Raw genomic sequence first — 19,904 nt, forward strand, 5'->3', positions numbered from 1 at the left:
ATGATTTGAACTAGCTTTTATGGGATTTTTTTAGTAATGGTTGAAATCAATCTCTCTGGTTTCATGGAAGTTGATGGTAGAGAACTCAAAGTGAAATTTAAATTACAGAAAGGGTAAATCGGTAAATTCATACCAAAAGGGGAAATATGTAATTAATTGTTATCGGTATATATGTAATAAAGGTTCTTATTTAGGTGATATATGTAAAAATTTCAAAAATTCAAAACTTTTGAAAGGGCTCAATTGTCTTTACTAGTGTGCAAACAAGCCGAACCATTTGTGGACTACTCGAGATCAGATTGATAAAAGGCTCGAAACGGGCCATTTCAAGCTCAAGCCAAGCCTCAAATAAAGCTCATTTGATTATCGAGCTCAAGCAGGAGTCTTGTACGAGAAACTCGTTTTAGCTAATCGAGCCTTAACAAGCTCTTTTAATTTTTAAGTTTTACATCTTTTAAACTTATATGTATCAATTTCACACTGCACAACCGAGTTTGCGTCGAATATAAGCTCATTTAAGATTTTACCCAAGCCAAATCTAAGCTTGAAAAACGACTAATGAGTGGAGCTCCGACTTCAGAAAAGAGATCCGACACTGACCCAACTCGAAACCCCCAAATTTTGGAGGGAAAACGAATAGTATATTATCTCTACTTCCCATTTCCCAAATCAATCTTTTGCTTCAAGATTTAAGTAAAATCAACATCAAAACCTCATCTTTGTGGGTTTAAACTCATCACATTTTAAACAATCAAAATCAATCGATGAAAATGAGCACAAAACGCAGATATGGAGGAATGGAAGAGAACACCATGGCCATTCTCGACACATATTCGTTCAGCAAATCTTCCAAACACATATCCGATGACAGTACGAAACAATAACATTTTCTTGTTCTATTTTGATTATTTTTGGGTTTTGTAAATTATGGGTTTTGTGTTTTAGGGTTATCTTTTCTTGAAGCTGTTCGGTCTGGGTTTCTGGTTACTGAGAATGCAGCTGCACCCACAAAGTAAATCATTTATCTTTAATTTTGAGTTTGTAAAATTATGCCCACCAAGTGTTTGATGAAATGTTTTGTAATAATTACGAGTGTAAACTAGCCGAGCTCGAGTTTGTTTTGGATCAAGCTCCGCTCATGTATTGGTTTTCAAGCTCGAGGTCCGTAATAAATACAGCCCGTAATAAATACGAGCGTAAACTAGCCGAGCTCGGCTTGAGAATAGTTTTCAAGGTCGGTTCGGGCTTGAGTTGTTTTAGTAGTTAATAATTATTTTTCTTATATTTATACTTATTTTTTTATATATATTTATTATATATTTTATATATAACATGATATGTATTAGCTGATTATTTTTTCATAATTATATACATAGTAATAGTTATTATAAATGTATATATCTAATATAGTAAAATAGAAAATTACATAAACAATAGGCTCTTCTAGTCTTGCTCGGCTCGATTCAAGCTTTTAACGAGCCGATATAGAGTAGTTCACGGGCGGCTTGACTCGTTTACACCCAGTGGCGAAGCTTGGACGAGTTCGTCGGGGGGGGGGGGGGCTCAAAATGTATTGGAAAAACATAAACGAGGGGGGGTCGGGCTCAAATTTTGGGCAGAAAACGGGTAAATTTACACTGTGTATAAATATTTTCGGGCAAAAAATGGTCAATTTGCATTACTGCACAAAAAACAGGGGGGGGGGCACCCCCCGCCCAAGTGAAGCTTCGCCCTTGTTTACACCTCCATTCTGTATGATTTTTAAGTTTGCAAAATGTATTGTGTGACTATTGATGGTTGGTATATTGTGTTATAGCAAAATGTTTACGGCAATATTCCAGATTTTGAAAGTTGAGAGCTCACTGGATTTGATGATGTTAAGCTATCAACTTTTGCTTGATTTAGATAAGGTGTTACATTATGTACTTAAAAAGACTTTTTTAGTTTTTTTTATTTGTTAATTCGTTTGTTTTTGGATTTATTCGCTATTAATTATATATTGTTGTTTTCATTGTAGTGTTTCCCGCAGGTATATCATTTAGCGACTGAATGATCAGAATCATGTTCACCTTCTTCTCTCATGCGTTACGAATTAGTTGTTAATATTTGCAGCAATTTGATGTATTTTGTAAATTTGATTTATAAACTAATGCCATTGTCAATTGTTTGGACACTTGTTGCAATGTAGGCATGGTCACCATTTTCACTTGGCACGGATGTCACATATAGTGAGAAACAAGAAGATAATGACAAAATTAGTGGATCAGTTGATGTTACTGTGAGTTATATTACCAGTTTTAACGTAATAATAGATCAGATTACTGATCTAAGGCTTATTATGTTGAGTTATATGTTTTTAACTGATATACACATATGCTCTTGTTTATGGTTCAGTAATTTCATCATCTGATAGAAGAACTTTCTAAAGTGACGGATCAAGCAAATACTAAAACACTAACTTCCGAGGTTCTCTCTCAACTTTAACATAAAGCTCTTTCATGTAAAGCTCTTTCTTGGAAATATATAAAAAGACACCATGAGATATGCAGCAATTTTTTTTTTTTTTTGATATATTGTCTATCACTTGTATACATGGATTAAAAAGGCTTTCCGAGGCGCGCCTCGAGGCTTACGCCTCGGTGGAAAAACACATAAGAGGCTTAGCCTCATTAGGGTTTACTGAAACCTAAGCCTTGACCTTTGCGAGGCGGTCTGAGGCGTTGAGGCTTCGAGGCGAGGCGTTGAGGCTTAAGCCTCACTAGAAGCAGTGAAATACTGAAATATGCCAATTTTTTTTATTTTCTGGACCATAGTCACATAAATCGCTGAGACACCCACGATTTTCGTATTGGTACGTGATGTACCCAATCGGAATTCGTCATCGTTCCGGTCGCCGGAGAAATCGCGTTCCCAATTTCCGGTACGTTCGATCCAATTAAACCCTAATTCGTGATTCAATTTCTGATGGCCGTCGCTCCAATTGAAGATGAATTCGCGAATCACTCTGAAAATCACCCCTAATTCGCGATTTGCGATTCAATTAAACCCTAATTCGTGTTTTTTATTTGGGCGGGAATATTGGAACGGCGCTCCAACCCAATCAGCAACTGGGTCTCTTCGATTTCCTACACCAATTAAAGTCTGTAACATGCAGATTTTAACATCCAATAGGATGTATAAAATCCCACCAGTGTCATCTCTAATTTGAGTAATGTCACTCTAAAAAAAACAAACGGTTCTATACTTCTAGTGTATTACAATAGGCATAAGATTATATAAGACATATATCGAACTGGAATACTTGGTACACCGTACCGGTTCGTACCGAAATGAACCTACCCCTCTCCGTACCGAATTCGTCTACCCTAGCGAACCGCATACCGGAGTGTACCACGATTTATGTGACTATGTTCTGGACGTTATTTGTTTACCCATTTAGTGCTTAGTGGACTTAATTAGTGGGTCAGCCCAACATTTACTGTTAGTGGACTTAAAAAAACATCATCGTTTAACTGTATAATGGTTAGGGTTTAATTGGTGTTCCTCCTTTTACAACAGCAACATAGACACAACAACAAAAAACTACTTTAGATGTTTGTTTTGTATTAAATTAGTGGTTGAACTTTTTTATGATGTTTGTTTGATTACTAAATAAGGTTTTATAAATAAAAGTGTGATTTTTATAGATTATATATATATATTTTTAATAATCTTTTGAGGCTTACGCCTCGGTCCGCCTCGAGAGTCTGATGGAAAACACCTTGAGGCTCGTTTCCGCCTTTTTAAACCTTGGTTGTATATTAGGGTGTGATTAAGAGGATATAAAAAGATTAATATCTTCATGTGACTTTATTGCAACCTTTGAGGACTATGCTATTATTCCAGTATCTTGTTAATGTACTTGAAGGGGATCTTGTACCCCGTAATTTGGCTTTTACAAGTTAGCATTAAAAATGCATTATTTGGCCCATTTCTTTTCAAATATAACCAGAAAACAAATCCTATAGTTAATTGTGTTTCTTGATGCAGAAAACTCAGATTGGGTCAGTTTGAGGGAGTCATTGCTGAATATGATTTTGGTGTGTGATAAGTAATTTCTCGTCAGTGTTATTTGGTTATAGATTTTTAACATTTCTTCATTAACCCTACTTTTGTGTATTCAAATAAACATTATCAATTTCTTGTCTGTTGAATTATATTAGGTATCCCGGAAGATAAGCTACAAAGAACTAGTTAAAGATTGTTTATTCACCATGTGTGAATTATCTCAGTTTTCAACTAAATGTAGCCATGATATAAGACCAGCAGAAACCGTATCAACGGAAACAACTGAAAAATGTCATACCGCCCTTGCATTAGCCTTACCTAAAGCAGTAAAGTGCACATGTGCTGCTGTCCAGAAACTTTTATTAATGGTAAATTATTAGTCACCTTCGTATGTGTGTTTATTCTTTCTCAAAAGGAGAAATTGCATATTAATTGTTGCATTTTTTATAAAATTAATAGATCATTGAGCTGGATTCATCTAAGAAGGCAGCAGATCTTGAGGGTTGGACCACAAGAGCCGATGGTACAAGGTAGTTCAAGTTTATTATTTTTTACACTTCAAAAGGCGAATGGATTAATATGGTTGAACAGGATGAAAATCGTAAATCTTTTTTTTTAAGATTTATCAATGTAGTGATATTGTTTTTGTAATTATAGTTAGCTCTATCTATTAATAAATTAAAAAGATTACGTTATCAGTGTATTAGTATTGTTTTAATCCAATCTTTGAATTGTATTACCTCAACTTTTGCAGAACCCCTGCCACAGAGATTATTATGGATGAACTTACTTATGATAAAAATATATTGTTCCCATTTTTTCAGGTAAGCTCTATTTCTTTTTGTCATTCAATGTTTTTATATTTTGAGTCCCATGGTTTTACTGTTTTAGTGTGGGGACAGTTGAAATGGGACCCACAAAATCAAGACTGCTTTTAACAACGTGCGGATTTTGTTTTAGGCCTTGGATCAACCAAAACTAAAATTGGATATGATTATTCAATATTTCAAAAAGTATATTCCCAAGGTAATGTATCATTTTCCATTTCTGTGTTTAAATAGATTGAAGTTCAAGCATTCCACATATAAAGTTTTTTTTATTATTTATTTCTAATCTTTCAAATAACTTTGCAGACAAATGTTCGCACGAGGAGATCAAATGGTGGGTCGACAAATGATTCAACATTTGGTGGAATTTTAAATTCCTTTTCAAATGAGAATATCACAAAAAACATATTGAAAAAGATAAGTTCAGAAGTAGCTCAATTGCTATTAGCACATGCTTTTCAGGTGATTTTCTGCGGCATTTTGCAAGAAGTTTTAAATAGAAAAATTAAATTAAAACTGAATTACTTGATTCTTTCTCTTTGATCAGGCATATGTTTTGCTACCATCTGAATCCAATGAAGACAATTCTCTTCCCAATATCTGCTATAATATAATTTCCGCCTTCAAATGTCTTGGAAAAACAGACAGGTAAGCTTCTTGTCTTTTAGTTATACTTATGTTTATAAATATTATTTATATATATATTTGTTGTGGTGGTCAAGTATTAAGTAGAGGTTTTAAATTTTAATACTCAAATCTCATTAGGGATGTGAATGTATTAAAGGGTGTTTGTGTGCGCCTTTGCGTTTAGAAAATGAATAAAAAATAAATGTTAGTTTCTAATTATTGCAAATTATTTCATGATGGTCCAGGAACACAGCAATTATACCATTTGGGAAAGAGGCTCTTTTCACAGCTGCAATTATGCTGTCAAGAAACTCGAGTTTGATCTAATAATTTTAATCTGAATTGTATTATAGCAAGTGAAGTTTGTACAAATATAATCACTTTGTGTTATGTTGTGGATGTTATTAGTTATGAATCTAATTACCTTTTCAAAACATGCAGTTTTGTCATGTGTTCTTAGGAGTGTTCATGATTCAGTTTGTCCGCTTTTTGGCAATAGTTTTAGGTCAATTCACTAACTACAATTTCAAGAACTTTATGATGTCATGGGATTGGTTGGTCGACCGTATTAGCCGTTGGTTAGGTACATGTACATCCAGTGTCAATTTTATTAGTATGAACACTGGTGGTCCGATATTTATGCATACATGGAGCACTGCAACACATTACCTTGTATGTACACTATTTGAAACGAGAATGATTTTCAAAAGGAGTTATTTAGGAAACTTTGTTCACACATAGGATATAAGAAAGCCTAGAAGGGTTTATAAGTGGCAACATGAGATAAGAAACCATGGTGGTTAGTGGTTACATCAGTGTGAATTTTTTATATAAGCTGGGAGTTTAGAAAGATATCAAGTGTTCATAATCATACGTGGGTATTTGAAAAGTGAGAACAAATAGGTAGTTCGATGTATGAACAAGCGAAATCCAACATATTTTCACCAAACAAAAATGAGGTGGCACTTTAGAAAACGAGCATGTACCTGTCATATCATGTCTTGCTCACGTGTTAAGCGGACTTGAGTAGTTTGTTTCTTGGAATAGCGAAGGACAAAATATGTGAGAAACCAGACATTCTTGCATTGGGAATATGCATGTGCCTGAAAAATAAGTACAGGGATTCTTTTTTGAGGTTCTTCTACAAGATTCCTAAAAAAGAAACCTTACCTACTTGACCAACGGACTCCCGACGCGTCAAATTACTTTCTCGTGAATTATGTAGGTTCTCGTGACACCAACAGTAACTGATGAGAGGCCCGCTCGCTACACCAACTTATTAAAAAAATTCTCCTTTTCTTAAACTTAAGTATTCTCAGTATATTATTTCAAACCAACAATTTTTAACATTTTCCTACGTATTTTCTAGCAATGTAAAATGGAACAAATTTTGACAATTCTTTTACAATATGTACCACTTAATTAATTCAGAGCTCGACCTTAGACATTAATTGACCCTCTATTCTCAATATATTATTTTGTTTTTCAAAGTAAATTACAATTTAAATCCCGGTCCAATTATCGATTATGTTTTATTTTTGAAAAATCGACACCAGGCATTTACTTTGTTTTAAAATGAGTTGGTTAATGAAGAACTGTTAGTTATTAGATGTGGTGAACAAAAAATTTGCGAAGGAGCGGAGACCATCCTATCCCATAACACGTTAAACACCATACGCATTATGGTCTTGTGGTTATTTACTGTGAAACAGTTGATCACGCCTTAATAAAGCAATGATCAAACGATGGTGTCCGGAAACCAACATGTTACGTGTCAATTAGACTACTAACATGTTACGTGTCAATTAGACTAGTACTTTATCAACTGATGAAGTATCAATGAAAGCTATGGATCAGTTAAGACCTAAATTCTTAGTCTCTAGTTCTGCACGTATTACAACACTCTAGTTTTGCGCGTATCACAACACATTTCATCTCCCAGTCGGTGAAGTGTCACTAACCTTACAAGATGTAAATGCAGAAACATAAGACAGATCCAACCAGTTATGCTGTTGATGCTAATTTAGTCTAAACAAAAGACGAGCTTACACGTCATAGTAAATCTACAATAAGCGAAAAGTTATCAAGAACATAATCACGATAAGTAGACAACACAATAAACTAAATAACATCCCGTTACATTTAATGTCAAATAACATACCTCTAAAACTCACAATTATCTCAACAAAATAACAAATCCAAAACTAAAACATACTTTGTCATTTGTTTCCTGGCTACACTGAACTTGTTTGGATACACCTATACTCATCAAAGCCTGTGAAATTTTCATTCAGCGACTGATCTTAATCGGTGTTGAAACAAAAGGATTAATAATACCCCCCTTTCTCTTCCTCTTCCCCGACCACCACGCCTACCCCACCCACCACCTCTGCTGCCACCTCTCCCGCCATGTGAAATACCCTCAAACGCCCTGAGCACTAACTGATTGCCGCCTCCACTACCACCACCACGCCCTCGTTTGTTCGCATTGTTGCCTGAACCATTAGTAGTGCTAGCCGCCCGTTTCACTCTGTTAATTTAAAACATCAAGAAAAATTAAAACAATGAAAAAAGGAGAACAATGTGATGAGATAATGATAATGACAAAAAGGTAATTTTAGCAGCAAACGAAATCATACCCGGTGGCATTAGGTGATGGGGCTACGGTTTTGACAGCTTCTTTCCAGGATAAATTTATTCTTTTATCTCCAATAAATGAAGGTGACTTGGAATGCAGTGGCTGTGTTGATAAAAAGACAATGTAAGAAAAACAAAATACTATAAATAATATGCAAAAAAACATATACTACTAGCACTTGGGGTGTGAATGGGAGCCAGTTTTGGGATCAAAACAGAACCAAAAACCGAAGATTTGTGAGTTTTTGAAAACTGTTCGGCTTTGGTATTTGATATCGGTTTATTCGATGTGGGTACGGCTTGGTTTCGGTTTTTAGTTTCACCATTTGGGCTTGAAACTTTTGGGCCAAAAAGAATTGGGCCTAATTCTTTTTGTTAGTTAATGATTAATTGATAATTATACATTAAGGCTAAAATATTTGAGTTATACTATTTATCAAATTCTTACAAATTACTTGACATTCATATTTAAAAATTGAAAATCCACAAATTCAGTTTGATTCGGATTTCAGTTTAAATTAGATGAAAACCTATACCAAAGCAGAAATTCGATTTTAACCAAAACATAAAACCAAATCATCAGTTTTTGATTAGGTTCGGTTATTTTAGTTTTTTCGGTTACAAATTGTTTTATTTTTGTTTCATTCACAGTGTTGCACACCCATAGTAATGAAAAGCGGGGCGCTTTGGCGCCTAGGCGCAATTTTAGGGCGAGTCGACCATACATCGACTTCTTTGACTAAAGTCATAATTATAGAAGGAAAAACGGAAACTGAATATTTTTTGATTTTTTTTAATTTACCTTGATTTTATTTGATAATCCCCTTAACAACTTACCTAAACTTTATGGGATTAACAACATTATCTCTAATCTCTCTCTCAGTTCTTTATAATGAACGACATGTAGTTGTTGGTATCACATAACAAAAGCACGATTACAAAGGCTACCGGAAGAAAAGAGGTTAGAAACACGCTTTTTTCTCGGGCCCACGCTTTTTTTGCGCCTAGCGCCCAGAAGATGCCTACGCGCCTTAAGTGTGCCTGTCGTATTTAATAACTATGCGCACACCCCTACTAGCAAATATGGGTTATAACTCAACCTTACCTGTGTCATTGCCAAAATGTTATTGCACGTTCTCAAACCTGTAGTGGCGTTCTGCTTTTGAGTTTTCTGCAAATAATAATAAAACTAAAGTATTAAATAAGTAAAAGATAATAAAAGCCTGATAATAATTAAGAATGGGTGTGAATTTTACAATATTAGCCTTTTCCTCATCAGATATTGCAGTTGCCATTGTTTTATTCTGTTGAGCCATGCCCTGAGTTAATTTCTTCTTGGTAGCTTTAGCTAGTTCCTCAACACACTTCAACCTGCAATTGCATAATTATCATTATTAACCAACAGTCGAGGGTATTTTGATCATGTCCCATAAAATATCTGGTAAAAGATGTTACCTTTCTGTAAAATCTTTGTAAAACTCTGAAAAGTCCTCGCCGAGTCTATCTGATGGTTTGTTGGTACATAAATGTCAGTAGGTCATAGTCTAGCGTTTGTAATCGAGTCTGTAATGTAATTATGTTTAAGTTTATGTTTATGTATTTAAGCGAAGTTGTCAACAAGTTCGCTTAGGCGAACTTGTTGAACAAGCGAAGTTGTCGACAAGTTCGCCTAGGCGAACTTGTTGAACGAGCGAAGTTATGGACAACTTCGCCTGAACATATCGGGCGAAGTTGTCGTGTCTATATATACTGTAGCCGACGGATTGTTTAGAAAAACGAGAGAGGAATCAGTAGTTGAGTTCAGTGAACGTGCCGAGAGTCTGTAGTAGACGTGTTTCAAGTTATAATATATAACGTGTTCGTTTGAAAAAAAAAAAAAAATCAGTACTTATGAGTTATTGTAACCTTCGAGAGTTCAAGATATCGAGACTTCTCAATCATGGAGTAAGAAAGAGTACGGGAAGCAGACAAAGAATACTTACAAGTTAATCAGACACTATGGGTCGAAGTCAATTCGGGGTGACTTGGGGAAAGCCAAATACGCTTTGAGAATAGATAGGAGGCATCTTAATCTCTGAGTTGTTGCCCACTTATTTTTTTTTAGAAAAGATCCTAACAGGAATCATTTCATACGGGATTGTGCTGAGAAGAAACTGATTAAGGTCGATACGCTAGAAAATTTCGCTGATTTATTTACAAAAGCGTTTGATAAATCCAGATTTCAAAACCTAATTGAGCTGAACGGGATGATCAATCCCGAGTAACCTTGTTTTTTTTTTGTTTATTTAAAAAAAAAAAAAAAAAAAAAACGTCACCATTGCTTAAAATTAGTCGGTTACCTCAGTTTGATGGACATATCCTCGGATATGTTTTGGTCCTCGTTTCTACTTGTAGAGAATGAGGGTCGCCATTAACCAGATGACTGAAAGTGACCGGGGCGGTTATGATGTGTTATCATGATCACATCAATTTTCTCAGCTAATTTTGTTTTCAAACTTTTAACGTCTTTTTCACAAGCTTTAATTTTTATTTTATAATTATTTTCTCTTGTCTTTGTGAAGTGATGATCTTCTTTCAAGGTTTTAAATTCGGCATCCAACTTAACATACTGATCAGTAATTGTAGCAAGCTGTTCAGACAAGTTCTCACATTTAGTACAGATAGGTTTAGTATATACCTCGGAGTTCTGGTCATCAGCCATGAAAGCTTTTTCATTTTTAGCAGCTTTCATACATTCTTCAGCTGCAACCTTCGCCATGTGTGCCTGCTCAAAGAGTTCTCCAGAGAACATGTTCCAGTTGTATTCACCAGCATCAGACATCATGGCATTATTCCCATTGTTATTTCTACTTTGCTGTATAGTCCTCCTCTGACTACGTTCTACACGTGCATTAGTGCACTCCTTTGCAAAGTGTCCATTTTGTTAACAATTGTAACACCTCACCCTTGACTTATCAAATCCTGGCTTTCCACCTACGAACTTTCTGCCAGTCTTCTTCATGAAACGCTTCACTCTTCTGACTATCATCGCCATCTGCCACTGCAGATCCATCTCCTCCAGATCATCAGGATCGATCTGGTCATAGTCTTCAAACAAAATATGTTCCGTATATATATTATCTTACACGTCATAGTCTTTAAACATTATATATAGGTAGAAAATCTTACACGTCATAGTCTTCAAACATTATATATAGGTAGAAAATCTTACACGTCATAGTCTTCAAACATTATATATATAGGTATGTCATAGTCTCTTTTGTATTCTACCGGAGCGAATGTCAATATGTTTGTTACACGGGATATCGCTATCTATTACCTACGCAGGGATTCCGCACCTACGTAGATAGCGATATCCCGTGTTCCTTATGCACGTCATGATCGTATTTATGTTTTCGCTATATATTATCATGATCGTCTATTTCAGCTCCCAACTTGTGGTTCCCGTACGGATCTTACACGGGATATCGCTATCTACGTAGGTGCGGAATCCCTGCGTAGGTAGTTACGAGCGTAGAATACGTAAAACAATCACACGGGATACAAACTAACACGTTATATATTATAACTTGAAACACGTCTATTACAGACTCTCGGCACGTTCACTGAACTCAACTACTGATTCCTCTCTCGTTTCCTTAAACAATCCGTCGGCTACAGTATATATAGACACGACAACTTCGCCCGATATGTTCAGGCGAAGTTGTCCATAACTTCGCTCGTTCAACAAGTTCGCCTCTCGTTTCCTTAAACAATCCGTCGGCTACAGTATATATAGACACGAAACTTCGCCCGATATGTTCAGGCGAAGTTGTCCATAACTTCGCTCGTTCAACAAGTTCGCCTAGGCGAACTTGTCGACAACTTCGCTTGTTCAACAAGTTCTCCTAAGCGAACTTGTTGACAACTTCGCTTACATACATAAACATAAACTCAAACATAATTACATTACAGACTCGATTACAAACGCTAGACTATGAACTACTGACATTTATGTACCAACAGACTCCCCCTTGGCAGTAGCTTTATATCTTGATCTTCAAAGCTTGTGTCTTGTAATCTCTCGTCTTCTTTTCAAGCATGCACTCCCTGTCTAACACATACAGAAACCAACTTCTGGTACTTCTTAGCTTCCTCTTTCCAAGCAGGAATGTAGAAAATCTTCTTAGCATGTAGTACCTGCAAGTCAGCTTGAGACAGATTGACTAAGTGCATAGGATCATACACTCTCATGATCTCTTGCTCATCTTCATCCTCCATGACCGCTTCAGCAGTTTCACAATCCACGTACCACCACTTCAAGTCTTTCAAGACGTTCTTGGGCATCACCTTCATCGGCACTTCTTTTAAATGACGGACTGGTTTATACTTCATAACCATCCATGGTTTGCCGTCTGCCCTCATCCCTCTATCTTTGTCTTCTACTAACTTCCCTTTCTGAGGCTTCAGAAGTTCAAACTTTTTATCTTTAATGGCCTCCTTCCTAACAATTTTCCCAATTACTCTCGCCATGTTATCATCACTTCTGTTTATCAGCCCCAGTCTTGCTAAGTCTTTCACCTCACACTCCGGTAAGGTATTCAGGGATCTTAACATCTTCTTGAAGTACTGAATGCCGTCGTAACGTTTGATCACAAATAGTTTCAACTCTTCATCGTACAACCAGCATATGATTCCCTTCTTTGATTCTGCATATCCCTTTATATTATACGACTTTTTGAACATCGTCGGTGCTGCTGGCTTCTTCGTCTTTACAAACCACTGAGCGCAGCCTTCCTTCCAGTTTGGCTGATCTTCCCACTCAGTGTTGTCAACCGCAGCATCTTCACATATAGTCGACTGTTCAACCACAGGGATCTCATGCTCTACATTTTCTTCAACAATCTCTCATTCTTCTGTCACATTCTCAACCACAATTTCTGCACCAATCTTTTCGATCTCATCGATTGGCAGAACATCATCTTCATTTATCAACTCATCATCCTCTAACATATCGTCTATCTCTTTCAGCGCATCAATCATATCATCAACAATCTCAACATCTTCAACCACATCCACATCATCACCAACAGCAACCACATCATCACCAGCGGCAGACTCCCCCTCAGCTGTGGAAGCCCTAAGAGCTATAGTAGTTCTTGGCAACTCACCACCTGCACCTTCCGGTGCATTGGGATCATCGTCTTGATCATTTCTTCTTTTCGTCCTCAGCTCGTCGCCTCTACAGCTCATCTCCCCCTGAGATGCCAAGAACACCTTCAAGGCATCTATAACTTTCCCGTGCTCAACCAGGAGGGATGCCTGCAGTTGATTTGCTTCCACTAGGCGTTGAATAGTCCGTGATGGGGCTATTCCTCAGGATGGGGTATTCTGGTCCCTTAGGGGACACACAACGGAGGAAGGGATTCCTTTTAGATCAGTGGCGCTTCCTTATACACACAACGGAGGAAGGTTTCATGACGTGCATAAGGAAGCGCCACTGATCTAAAAGGAATCCCTTCCTCCGTTGTGTGTCCCCTAAGGGACCAGAATACCCCATCCTGAGGAATAGCCCCATCACGGACTATTCAACGCCTAGTGGAAGCAAATCAACTGCAGGCATCCCTCCTGGTTGAGCACGGGAAAGTTATAGATGCCTTGAAGGTGTTCTTGGCATCTCAGGGGGAGATGAGCTGTAGAGGCGACGAGCTGAGGACGAAAAGAAGAAATGATCAAGACGATGATCCCAATGCACCGGAAGGTGCAGGTGGTGAGTTGCCAAGAACTACTATAGCTCTTAGGGCTTCCACAGCTGAGGGGGAGTCTGCCGCTGGTGATGATGTGGTTGCTGTTGGTGATGATGTGGATGTGGTTGAAGATGTTGAGATTGTTGATGATATGATTGATGCGCTGAAAGAGATAGACGATATGTTAGAGGATGATGAGTTGATAAATGAAGATGATGTTCTGCCAATCGATGAGATCGAAAAGATTGGTGCAGAAATTGTGGTTGAGAATGTGACAGAAGAATGAGAGATTGTTGAAGAAAATGTAGAGCATGAGATCCCTGTGGTTGAACAGTCGACTATATGTGAAGATGCTGCGGTTGACAACACTGAGTGGGAAGATCAGCCAAACTGGAAGGAAGGCTGCGCTCAGTGGTTTGTAAAGACGAAGAAGCCAGCAGCACCGACGATGTTCAAAAAGTCGTATAATATAAAGGGATATGCAGAATCAAAGAAGGGAATCATATGCTGGTTGTACGATGAAGAGTTGAAACTATTTGTGATCAAACGTTACGACGGCATTCAGTACTTCAAGAAGATGTTAAGATCCCTGAATACCTTACCGGAGTGTGAGGTGAAAGACTTAGCAAGACTGGGGCTGATAAACAGAAGTGATGATAACATGGCGAGAGTAATTGGGAAAATTGTTAGGAAGGAGGCCATTAAAGATAAAAAGTTTGAACTTCTGAAGCCTCAGAAAGGGAAGTTAGTAGAAGACAAAGATAGAGGGATGAGGGCAGACGGCAAACCATGGATGGTTATGAAGTATAAACCAGTCCGTCATTTAAAAGAAGTGCCGATGAAGGTGATGCCCAAGAACGTCTTGAAAGACTTGAAGTGGTGGTACGTGGATTGTGAAACTGCTGAAGCGGTCATGGAGGATGAAGATGAGCAAGAGATCATGAGAGTGTATGATCCTATGCACTTAGTCAATCTGTCTCAAGCTGACTTGCAGGTACTACATGCTAAGAAGATTTTCTACATTCCTGCTTGGAAAGAGGAAGCTAAGAAGTACCAGAAGTTGGTTTCTGTATGTGTTAGACAGGGAGTGCATGCTTGAAGAGATGAAGAGATGACGAGAGATTACAAGACACAAGCTTTGAAGATCAAGATATAAAGCTACTGCCAAGGGGGAGTCTGTTGGTACATAAATGTCAGTAGTTCATAGTCTAGCGTTTGTAATCGAGTCTGTAATGTAATTATGTTTGAGTTTATGTTTATGTATGTAAGCGAAGTTGTCAACAAGTTCGCTTAGGCGAACTTGTTGAACAAGCGAAGTTGTCGACAAGTTCGCCTAGGCGAACTTGTTGAACGAGCGAAGTTATGGACAACTTCGCCTGAACATATCGGGCGAAGTTGTCGTGTCTATATATACTGTAGTCGACGGATTGTTTAAGGAAACGAGAGAGGAATCAGTAGTTGAGTTCAGTGAACGTGCCGAGAGTCTGTAATAGACGTGTTTCAAGTTATAATATATAACGTGTTCGTTTGTATCGCGTGTGATTGTTTTACGTATTCTACGCTCGTAACCACCTACGCAGGGATTCCGCACCTACGTAGATAGCGATATCCCGTGTAAGATCCGTACGAGAACCTACATGGTTGTCCCGTCACTATCTTGTAACCGCATAAGCTATTTGTGGCATTTGGTGCCTGTCGGGTAAGATTGCCAATCAGAAATGGATAGTTAAACTGTAAGTCTGTAATAATATAAATGTTTCACTGACCTTGTTAGCTAAATGATGAAATGTGTACAGTAAGCATTCAACATATGTAAAGTTCATCTCTTCTCCGGTTTTCCTTGAGGGCATGTACTTCTGATCGGTTAAAAAACAAATATAAATCAACTTACACAAAAAAGACTCCAAAAGTATATAATCACTTTTATCAATAGTGTTTTCATCAAATTAAATATTTATTCGAATCCATCTAGAAGGTAAACTTGTAAAAGGTTTGCTTTTCTTTAAACTGTATTATTAGCAGTATAAAAAAGTCTTTTAAACGCCAACATATAGGACAAGATTTATACGACTCGCTGCATGGTTTATAATAATACCCTAAATAAAAGTTTCTTAAACCTTGATCCTTAAATGATTAATGAAAAATATAACGTTTTTTTAGCAATTTGCCCTTAATACCAAGATACAAATGTGAATGTTTGACAAGAATGTATAATTATATATATTTATATACCTTCAACAGCTGAACAATAGAAGGAAGAATATGGCGTGAATCCTGAGGAGTTGAGTATGGAGAACACTCAGCAAGATTTTTAAGCAGGTCTACTTTTCGTTCTTCAGGAAGCTGCATATAAATTAGGTAAAGGGTAAACCACATGTTATAACCTAACAGAAGTTGCTATCTGTAATTCCTCTGTACTTTAATATTTCAGTGTTGCTTCATAGGCTGTTAACTGTTATTAATTCATTAACTGGTATAGTGACATGATAATTTGTGCCTTGAAACTTCACTATCACTATCTGGTTGATATGCGATACACTCAGCTAAACTCAAGACTTAGCTTTCTTCATTTTATGTTCCCAATATATTTTGAAAAACTAAATCAATGCATTAGATTCAAAACTCATCGAAATACATAAGGAATTTATTATCAACTCCATATCCAGATCATAATAGACATAACTTAAAGGTGTAAGAATGGCATATGTAATTCATTATCCCCTCTATTGAACATAATAAACCAAAAGATATCGTTGTACGCGTAAATCAGTTAGCTAATTAATAAATCCTACAGCTTAAAGAGCAAAGTAGCAAACCCAGTGCACAAAACTCCAACATGCGCAGGTCTAGAGGGTGTCAAGCCTATAGTAGATTCCTTACACGGCATTTCTATGAGGATTTGAGTCGTGAAAACAGCCTCTTACATAAATGCAGAGTTTGCCTTTTTTTTCTGCAAGATTCACTAATTAGATAAACTAATTTAAATATAACAATTAACTCTTTACATTTACGTGTGGTAATTCACGGGATAATGAATGCCATTTGTCTTCCTTAACCCTACCTTCAAGTTTTTGTCTACTATGACCAAGAATATATATATTATAGATACATTGTTTTAAAATACATGGAGCACATGAAATGAAAAAAACAGGGCCTAAACGGAACCAAGTGACCGCCTAGACAGGTACATATAAATGATATTTACCTTATCAAAAGTAGGGATGATGTTCTTGTTTAAATAGTTGATGAACTTGCTACTTGAAGCACCCCTCTGCATATAATTTATACAGTTATAAGAAACTAACTTCATTTGTATGACATTAAGAAAATCATAAAAAATAACAAAACCACGTACCAAGAAAAATGGAAGAGGCATGATATCAATCTATCAATATGGTCCCCATCTGAAACCTGCAATTTTCAGATCATATAATCAACAAACTATATAATCAACATTATTACAAATTACAAAAAAGAAATTATACATAAAAACATCATATACTCACATCAAATTGGGCATCTAGATCTGCTTGGCTTTCAATAATTTCAATAAGCTCCTGAGTCCGCTCAGTAGGAGCTTTATCTCCAAATATGTTTAAACTTTTTAAGAAATCCATAAACATTTTGAACTCAGCTCCAGTAACATCTTGCAAACTCTGCAAAAAAAAATGAAATTAAAGTATGTTTGCATGGTTATATAATCAACTAAAGTGCACTAGGAGACATTAGAAACGTACTTTTTTTATTAAATCAGTTATATGTCTTTCCATCTGTTCTTGAGGCTTCAAAAGCTCAGACTTTATAGGAAACACCTGCAGTGTTAATTATAAAGACATCATCGTAAGTCATACACACAATCAAGATTGTATTTATTGATTAAAAGTTTGTTTTCTCACCTTGTCTCTGATAAAAGTCAGGGTCCTCTCACGATTATCATCAGCAATTGGTTCATCTACACTTTCAATGTGCTTGAATAAAGCTGTTAAAGATGCTGCACATGTATTTTAACTAACTAAATTAATGTCATAGACTCATACTGATAGATAAAGACAAGCTGTGATGCTCTAATAATAAAATTAATCAATTATCATTCAAGAACCTTTAACATCTTGTCTCAACAACAACAGAAGAGCCTTATGAACTGCATCACGTTCCACGTTTTCTTCTGTAAATATTGAAGTACTAAATGTCAAATATAAATAAACATAAATGTGTGTAAAATGCAACAGCTTCCAAACGATATATAAACTAATCGATTTTACCAGCTATGAGAAGTTGAGCAAGAATATCAACAATCTTGGGAATATGTTCTGGTGTATCCTTGCAGAAAAGAGGAAGTCCACAAATTGCTTGCACGCGTATCTTCATAAAACGAATAACAAAAATTACATAAACAATAAAAACTTCATCTAAAATAGATTCAAAACGCAGTAGTTCCAATACGAACTTAACATAATAAAATTAAATAACTTCAAAAAAACAAACAAAATGCTTCATCAAATGCTTTCTTCACTTCTCTTATCTCTAATGGAGTAATGTTACAGTACTAATTAACATATTCGATATCACTGAAGATTCATATGTTGTCATATGTATGGCTGCAAACGACCGAACATTCGTCAAACTGTTTGTGAACTGTTTGGCGGGAAGTTCGGTTATGTTTGTTCATTTAATAAATGAGTAAACATAAACAAGAAAATTCGTTCGATAATATAAATGAATGAGCATGAACAGAGGCCATGTTCATTAATGTTTGTATGTTCATGTTTGTTCATTAAGCGTTTTTAATACCTTTTAGTGAATTTTCTAATCTTGTCATTTAGATAAAAGCAAAATTAACTATAAAACGAAAAAATATATACCGGTATTATGATAAACTTAGATGTAAATTAGCATACGAATATGAATGTTAAAAAAAGAACATCAACAAAAACTTGATAGCCAGACCAAACTGTCGACACTCAACACTAACAGTTCACAAACAGTTCATTTCCTTAATAAAGGAACTCGAACAAAAAATCTCATTCAATTAGCTATACATGAAACGTTCACTTGTCCGATAAAAGCTTAACGAGCACACAATTTAATATAAAGCAGCATAAATCCTTTTACTAACCCTAACTGATCACATACTCCAAATCCAAATAACAACAAAATTAGTAAGTAATTAACTAACCCCAAGCTCTTCAGCTTCACACAAATCAAGATGAGCATCAACGGCAGTGCCGGATAACCCGGGGAAGAACTTGAAAAACCTAGGGATCAATTGAGCAGCTAATTGTCTAGCTTTAATGTTAGTACTCGTAGCAGACGCAATAATATTCTTGTAATCCTCCACGTTCTGTTATAAACATAAACATAAACATAAACATAACCTAATTTTATAAATTAATTTGATAATAATAATAAGAGTGAAAAAGTAAACCCTAGAAAAAGTGAAGACCTGAGATTTGTCTTTGGCTTCGTTGAGTCGTTCGCCGTACTCGTAAAGCTTCTCGATGTCACCGGAAGCATCGTCAGCCATTGCTGGTGGTGGTGGTCGGAGTGTGTGTGTGTATAATGAATGATTAATCAGGAGACTGTGTTTTGAGGGGCGGCTAAGAGTGTGAGTAAATATAAAGGGTTGGGTGTGATATTTATGGAAGATGAAGGGGTGAATGTGTAATATGGAGTCATAATACGCGTAAATAGAATCTTACGGCCTATTGGTGAGGTGGTCACATTATTCCAACGAAACAAACTTATGACACCAATTATTCCAAGTCCAAACTTTTAAATGAAGAAGAATGATTTTTAATCCAATGCACACCTAAATATTTTATGTCCTTCATCGTTTTAGAAAATATAATCGACTTGTTTTAAAAGATGACTTTGTTGTGAGTCTTCCATATACTCCAACAGGCCGTGAGAATGATCTTGTATAACACCTTGTTTTTCTTGTTTCCCAGATTGCTAGATTCATGAATAGTAAGCAAATCTCGAACCGAGAATGCGAAATAGGAGAAATATTACACCAATTGCTAACAAATTGGCAAGCTAA

At 36.3% G+C, this 19,904-nt stretch overlaps 2 protein-coding genes across 2 annotated transcripts; one reads left to right on the top strand and one right to left on the bottom strand.

The window, feature by feature from the left end:
• Positions 1-605: 605 nt before the first annotated feature.
• Positions 606-5,437, top strand: LOC143624897 (negative regulator of systemic acquired resistance SNI1-like). Its single transcript, XM_077095394.1, has 11 exons — positions 606-870; positions 946-1,012; positions 1,817-1,922; positions 2,189-2,278; positions 3,886-3,940; positions 4,030-4,079; positions 4,203-4,415; positions 4,507-4,577; positions 4,802-4,871; positions 5,008-5,073; positions 5,181-5,437. The coding sequence occupies exons 1-11, from the start codon at positions 765-767 to the stop codon at positions 5,415-5,417; spliced, it is 1,131 nt and encodes a 376-aa protein (XP_076951509.1). The 5' UTR covers positions 606-764; the 3' UTR covers positions 5,418-5,437.
• Positions 5,438-7,430: 1,993 nt separating this feature from the next.
• LOC143624910 (apoptosis inhibitor 5-like protein API5) lies at positions 7,431-19,457 on the bottom strand. The gene is made up of 17 exons (XM_077095405.1): positions 19,308-19,457; positions 19,041-19,205; positions 18,127-18,226; positions 17,964-18,029; positions 17,761-17,855; positions 17,602-17,676; positions 17,371-17,520; positions 17,213-17,275; positions 17,070-17,135; positions 16,097-16,207; positions 15,631-15,720; positions 15,508-15,556; positions 9,594-9,651; positions 9,395-9,509; positions 9,244-9,309; positions 8,141-8,241; positions 7,431-8,031 (listed from the first exon to the last, which is right to left on the bottom strand). Exons 1-17 carry the CDS (start codon positions 19,386-19,388, stop codon positions 7,788-7,790), a joined length of 1,695 nt encoding a protein of 564 aa, XP_076951520.1. The 5' UTR covers positions 19,389-19,457; the 3' UTR covers positions 7,431-7,787.
• Between the last annotated feature and the right edge of the window lie 447 nt (positions 19,458-19,904).

Source organism: Bidens hawaiensis, unplaced genomic scaffold, assembly GCF_021521415.1.
Source record: "Bidens hawaiensis isolate Kalapana, Puna unplaced genomic scaffold, B.hawaiensis_p1.1 tig00003988_1, whole genome shotgun sequence".
Taxonomy (NCBI): Eukaryota; Viridiplantae; Streptophyta; class Magnoliopsida; order Asterales; family Asteraceae; genus Bidens; species Bidens hawaiensis.

What these genes read in the sequence shown, in the direction of transcription:
- LOC143624897 (XM_077095394.1), top strand. Translation starts at nt 765, where the DNA reads ATGAAAATGAGCACAAAACGCAGATATGGAGGAATGGAAGAGAACACC. An exon ending in CAAACACATATCCGATGACA is followed by an intron (nt 871 to 945) that starts GTACGAAACAAT and finishes TTTGTGTTTTAG; the next exon opens with GGTTATCTTTTCTTGAAGCT. An exon ending in ACAAGAGCCGATGGTACAAG is followed by an intron (nt 4,578 to 4,801) that starts GTAGTTCAAGTT and finishes CAACTTTTGCAG; the next exon opens with AACCCCTGCCACAGAGATTA.
- LOC143624910 (XM_077095405.1), bottom strand. Translation starts at nt 19,388, where the DNA reads ATGGCTGACGATGCTTCCGGTGACATCGAGAAGCTTTACGAGTACGGC. An exon ending in GTTGAGACAAGATGTTAAAG is followed by an intron (nt 17,856 to 17,963) that starts GTTCTTGAATGA and finishes ATACATGTGCAG; the next exon opens with CATCTTTAACAGCTTTATTC. An exon ending in TTACAAGATAGTGACGGGAC is followed by an intron (nt 9,652 to 15,507) that starts AACCATGTAGGT and finishes TATGTACCAACA; the next exon opens with AACCATCAGATAGACTCGGC.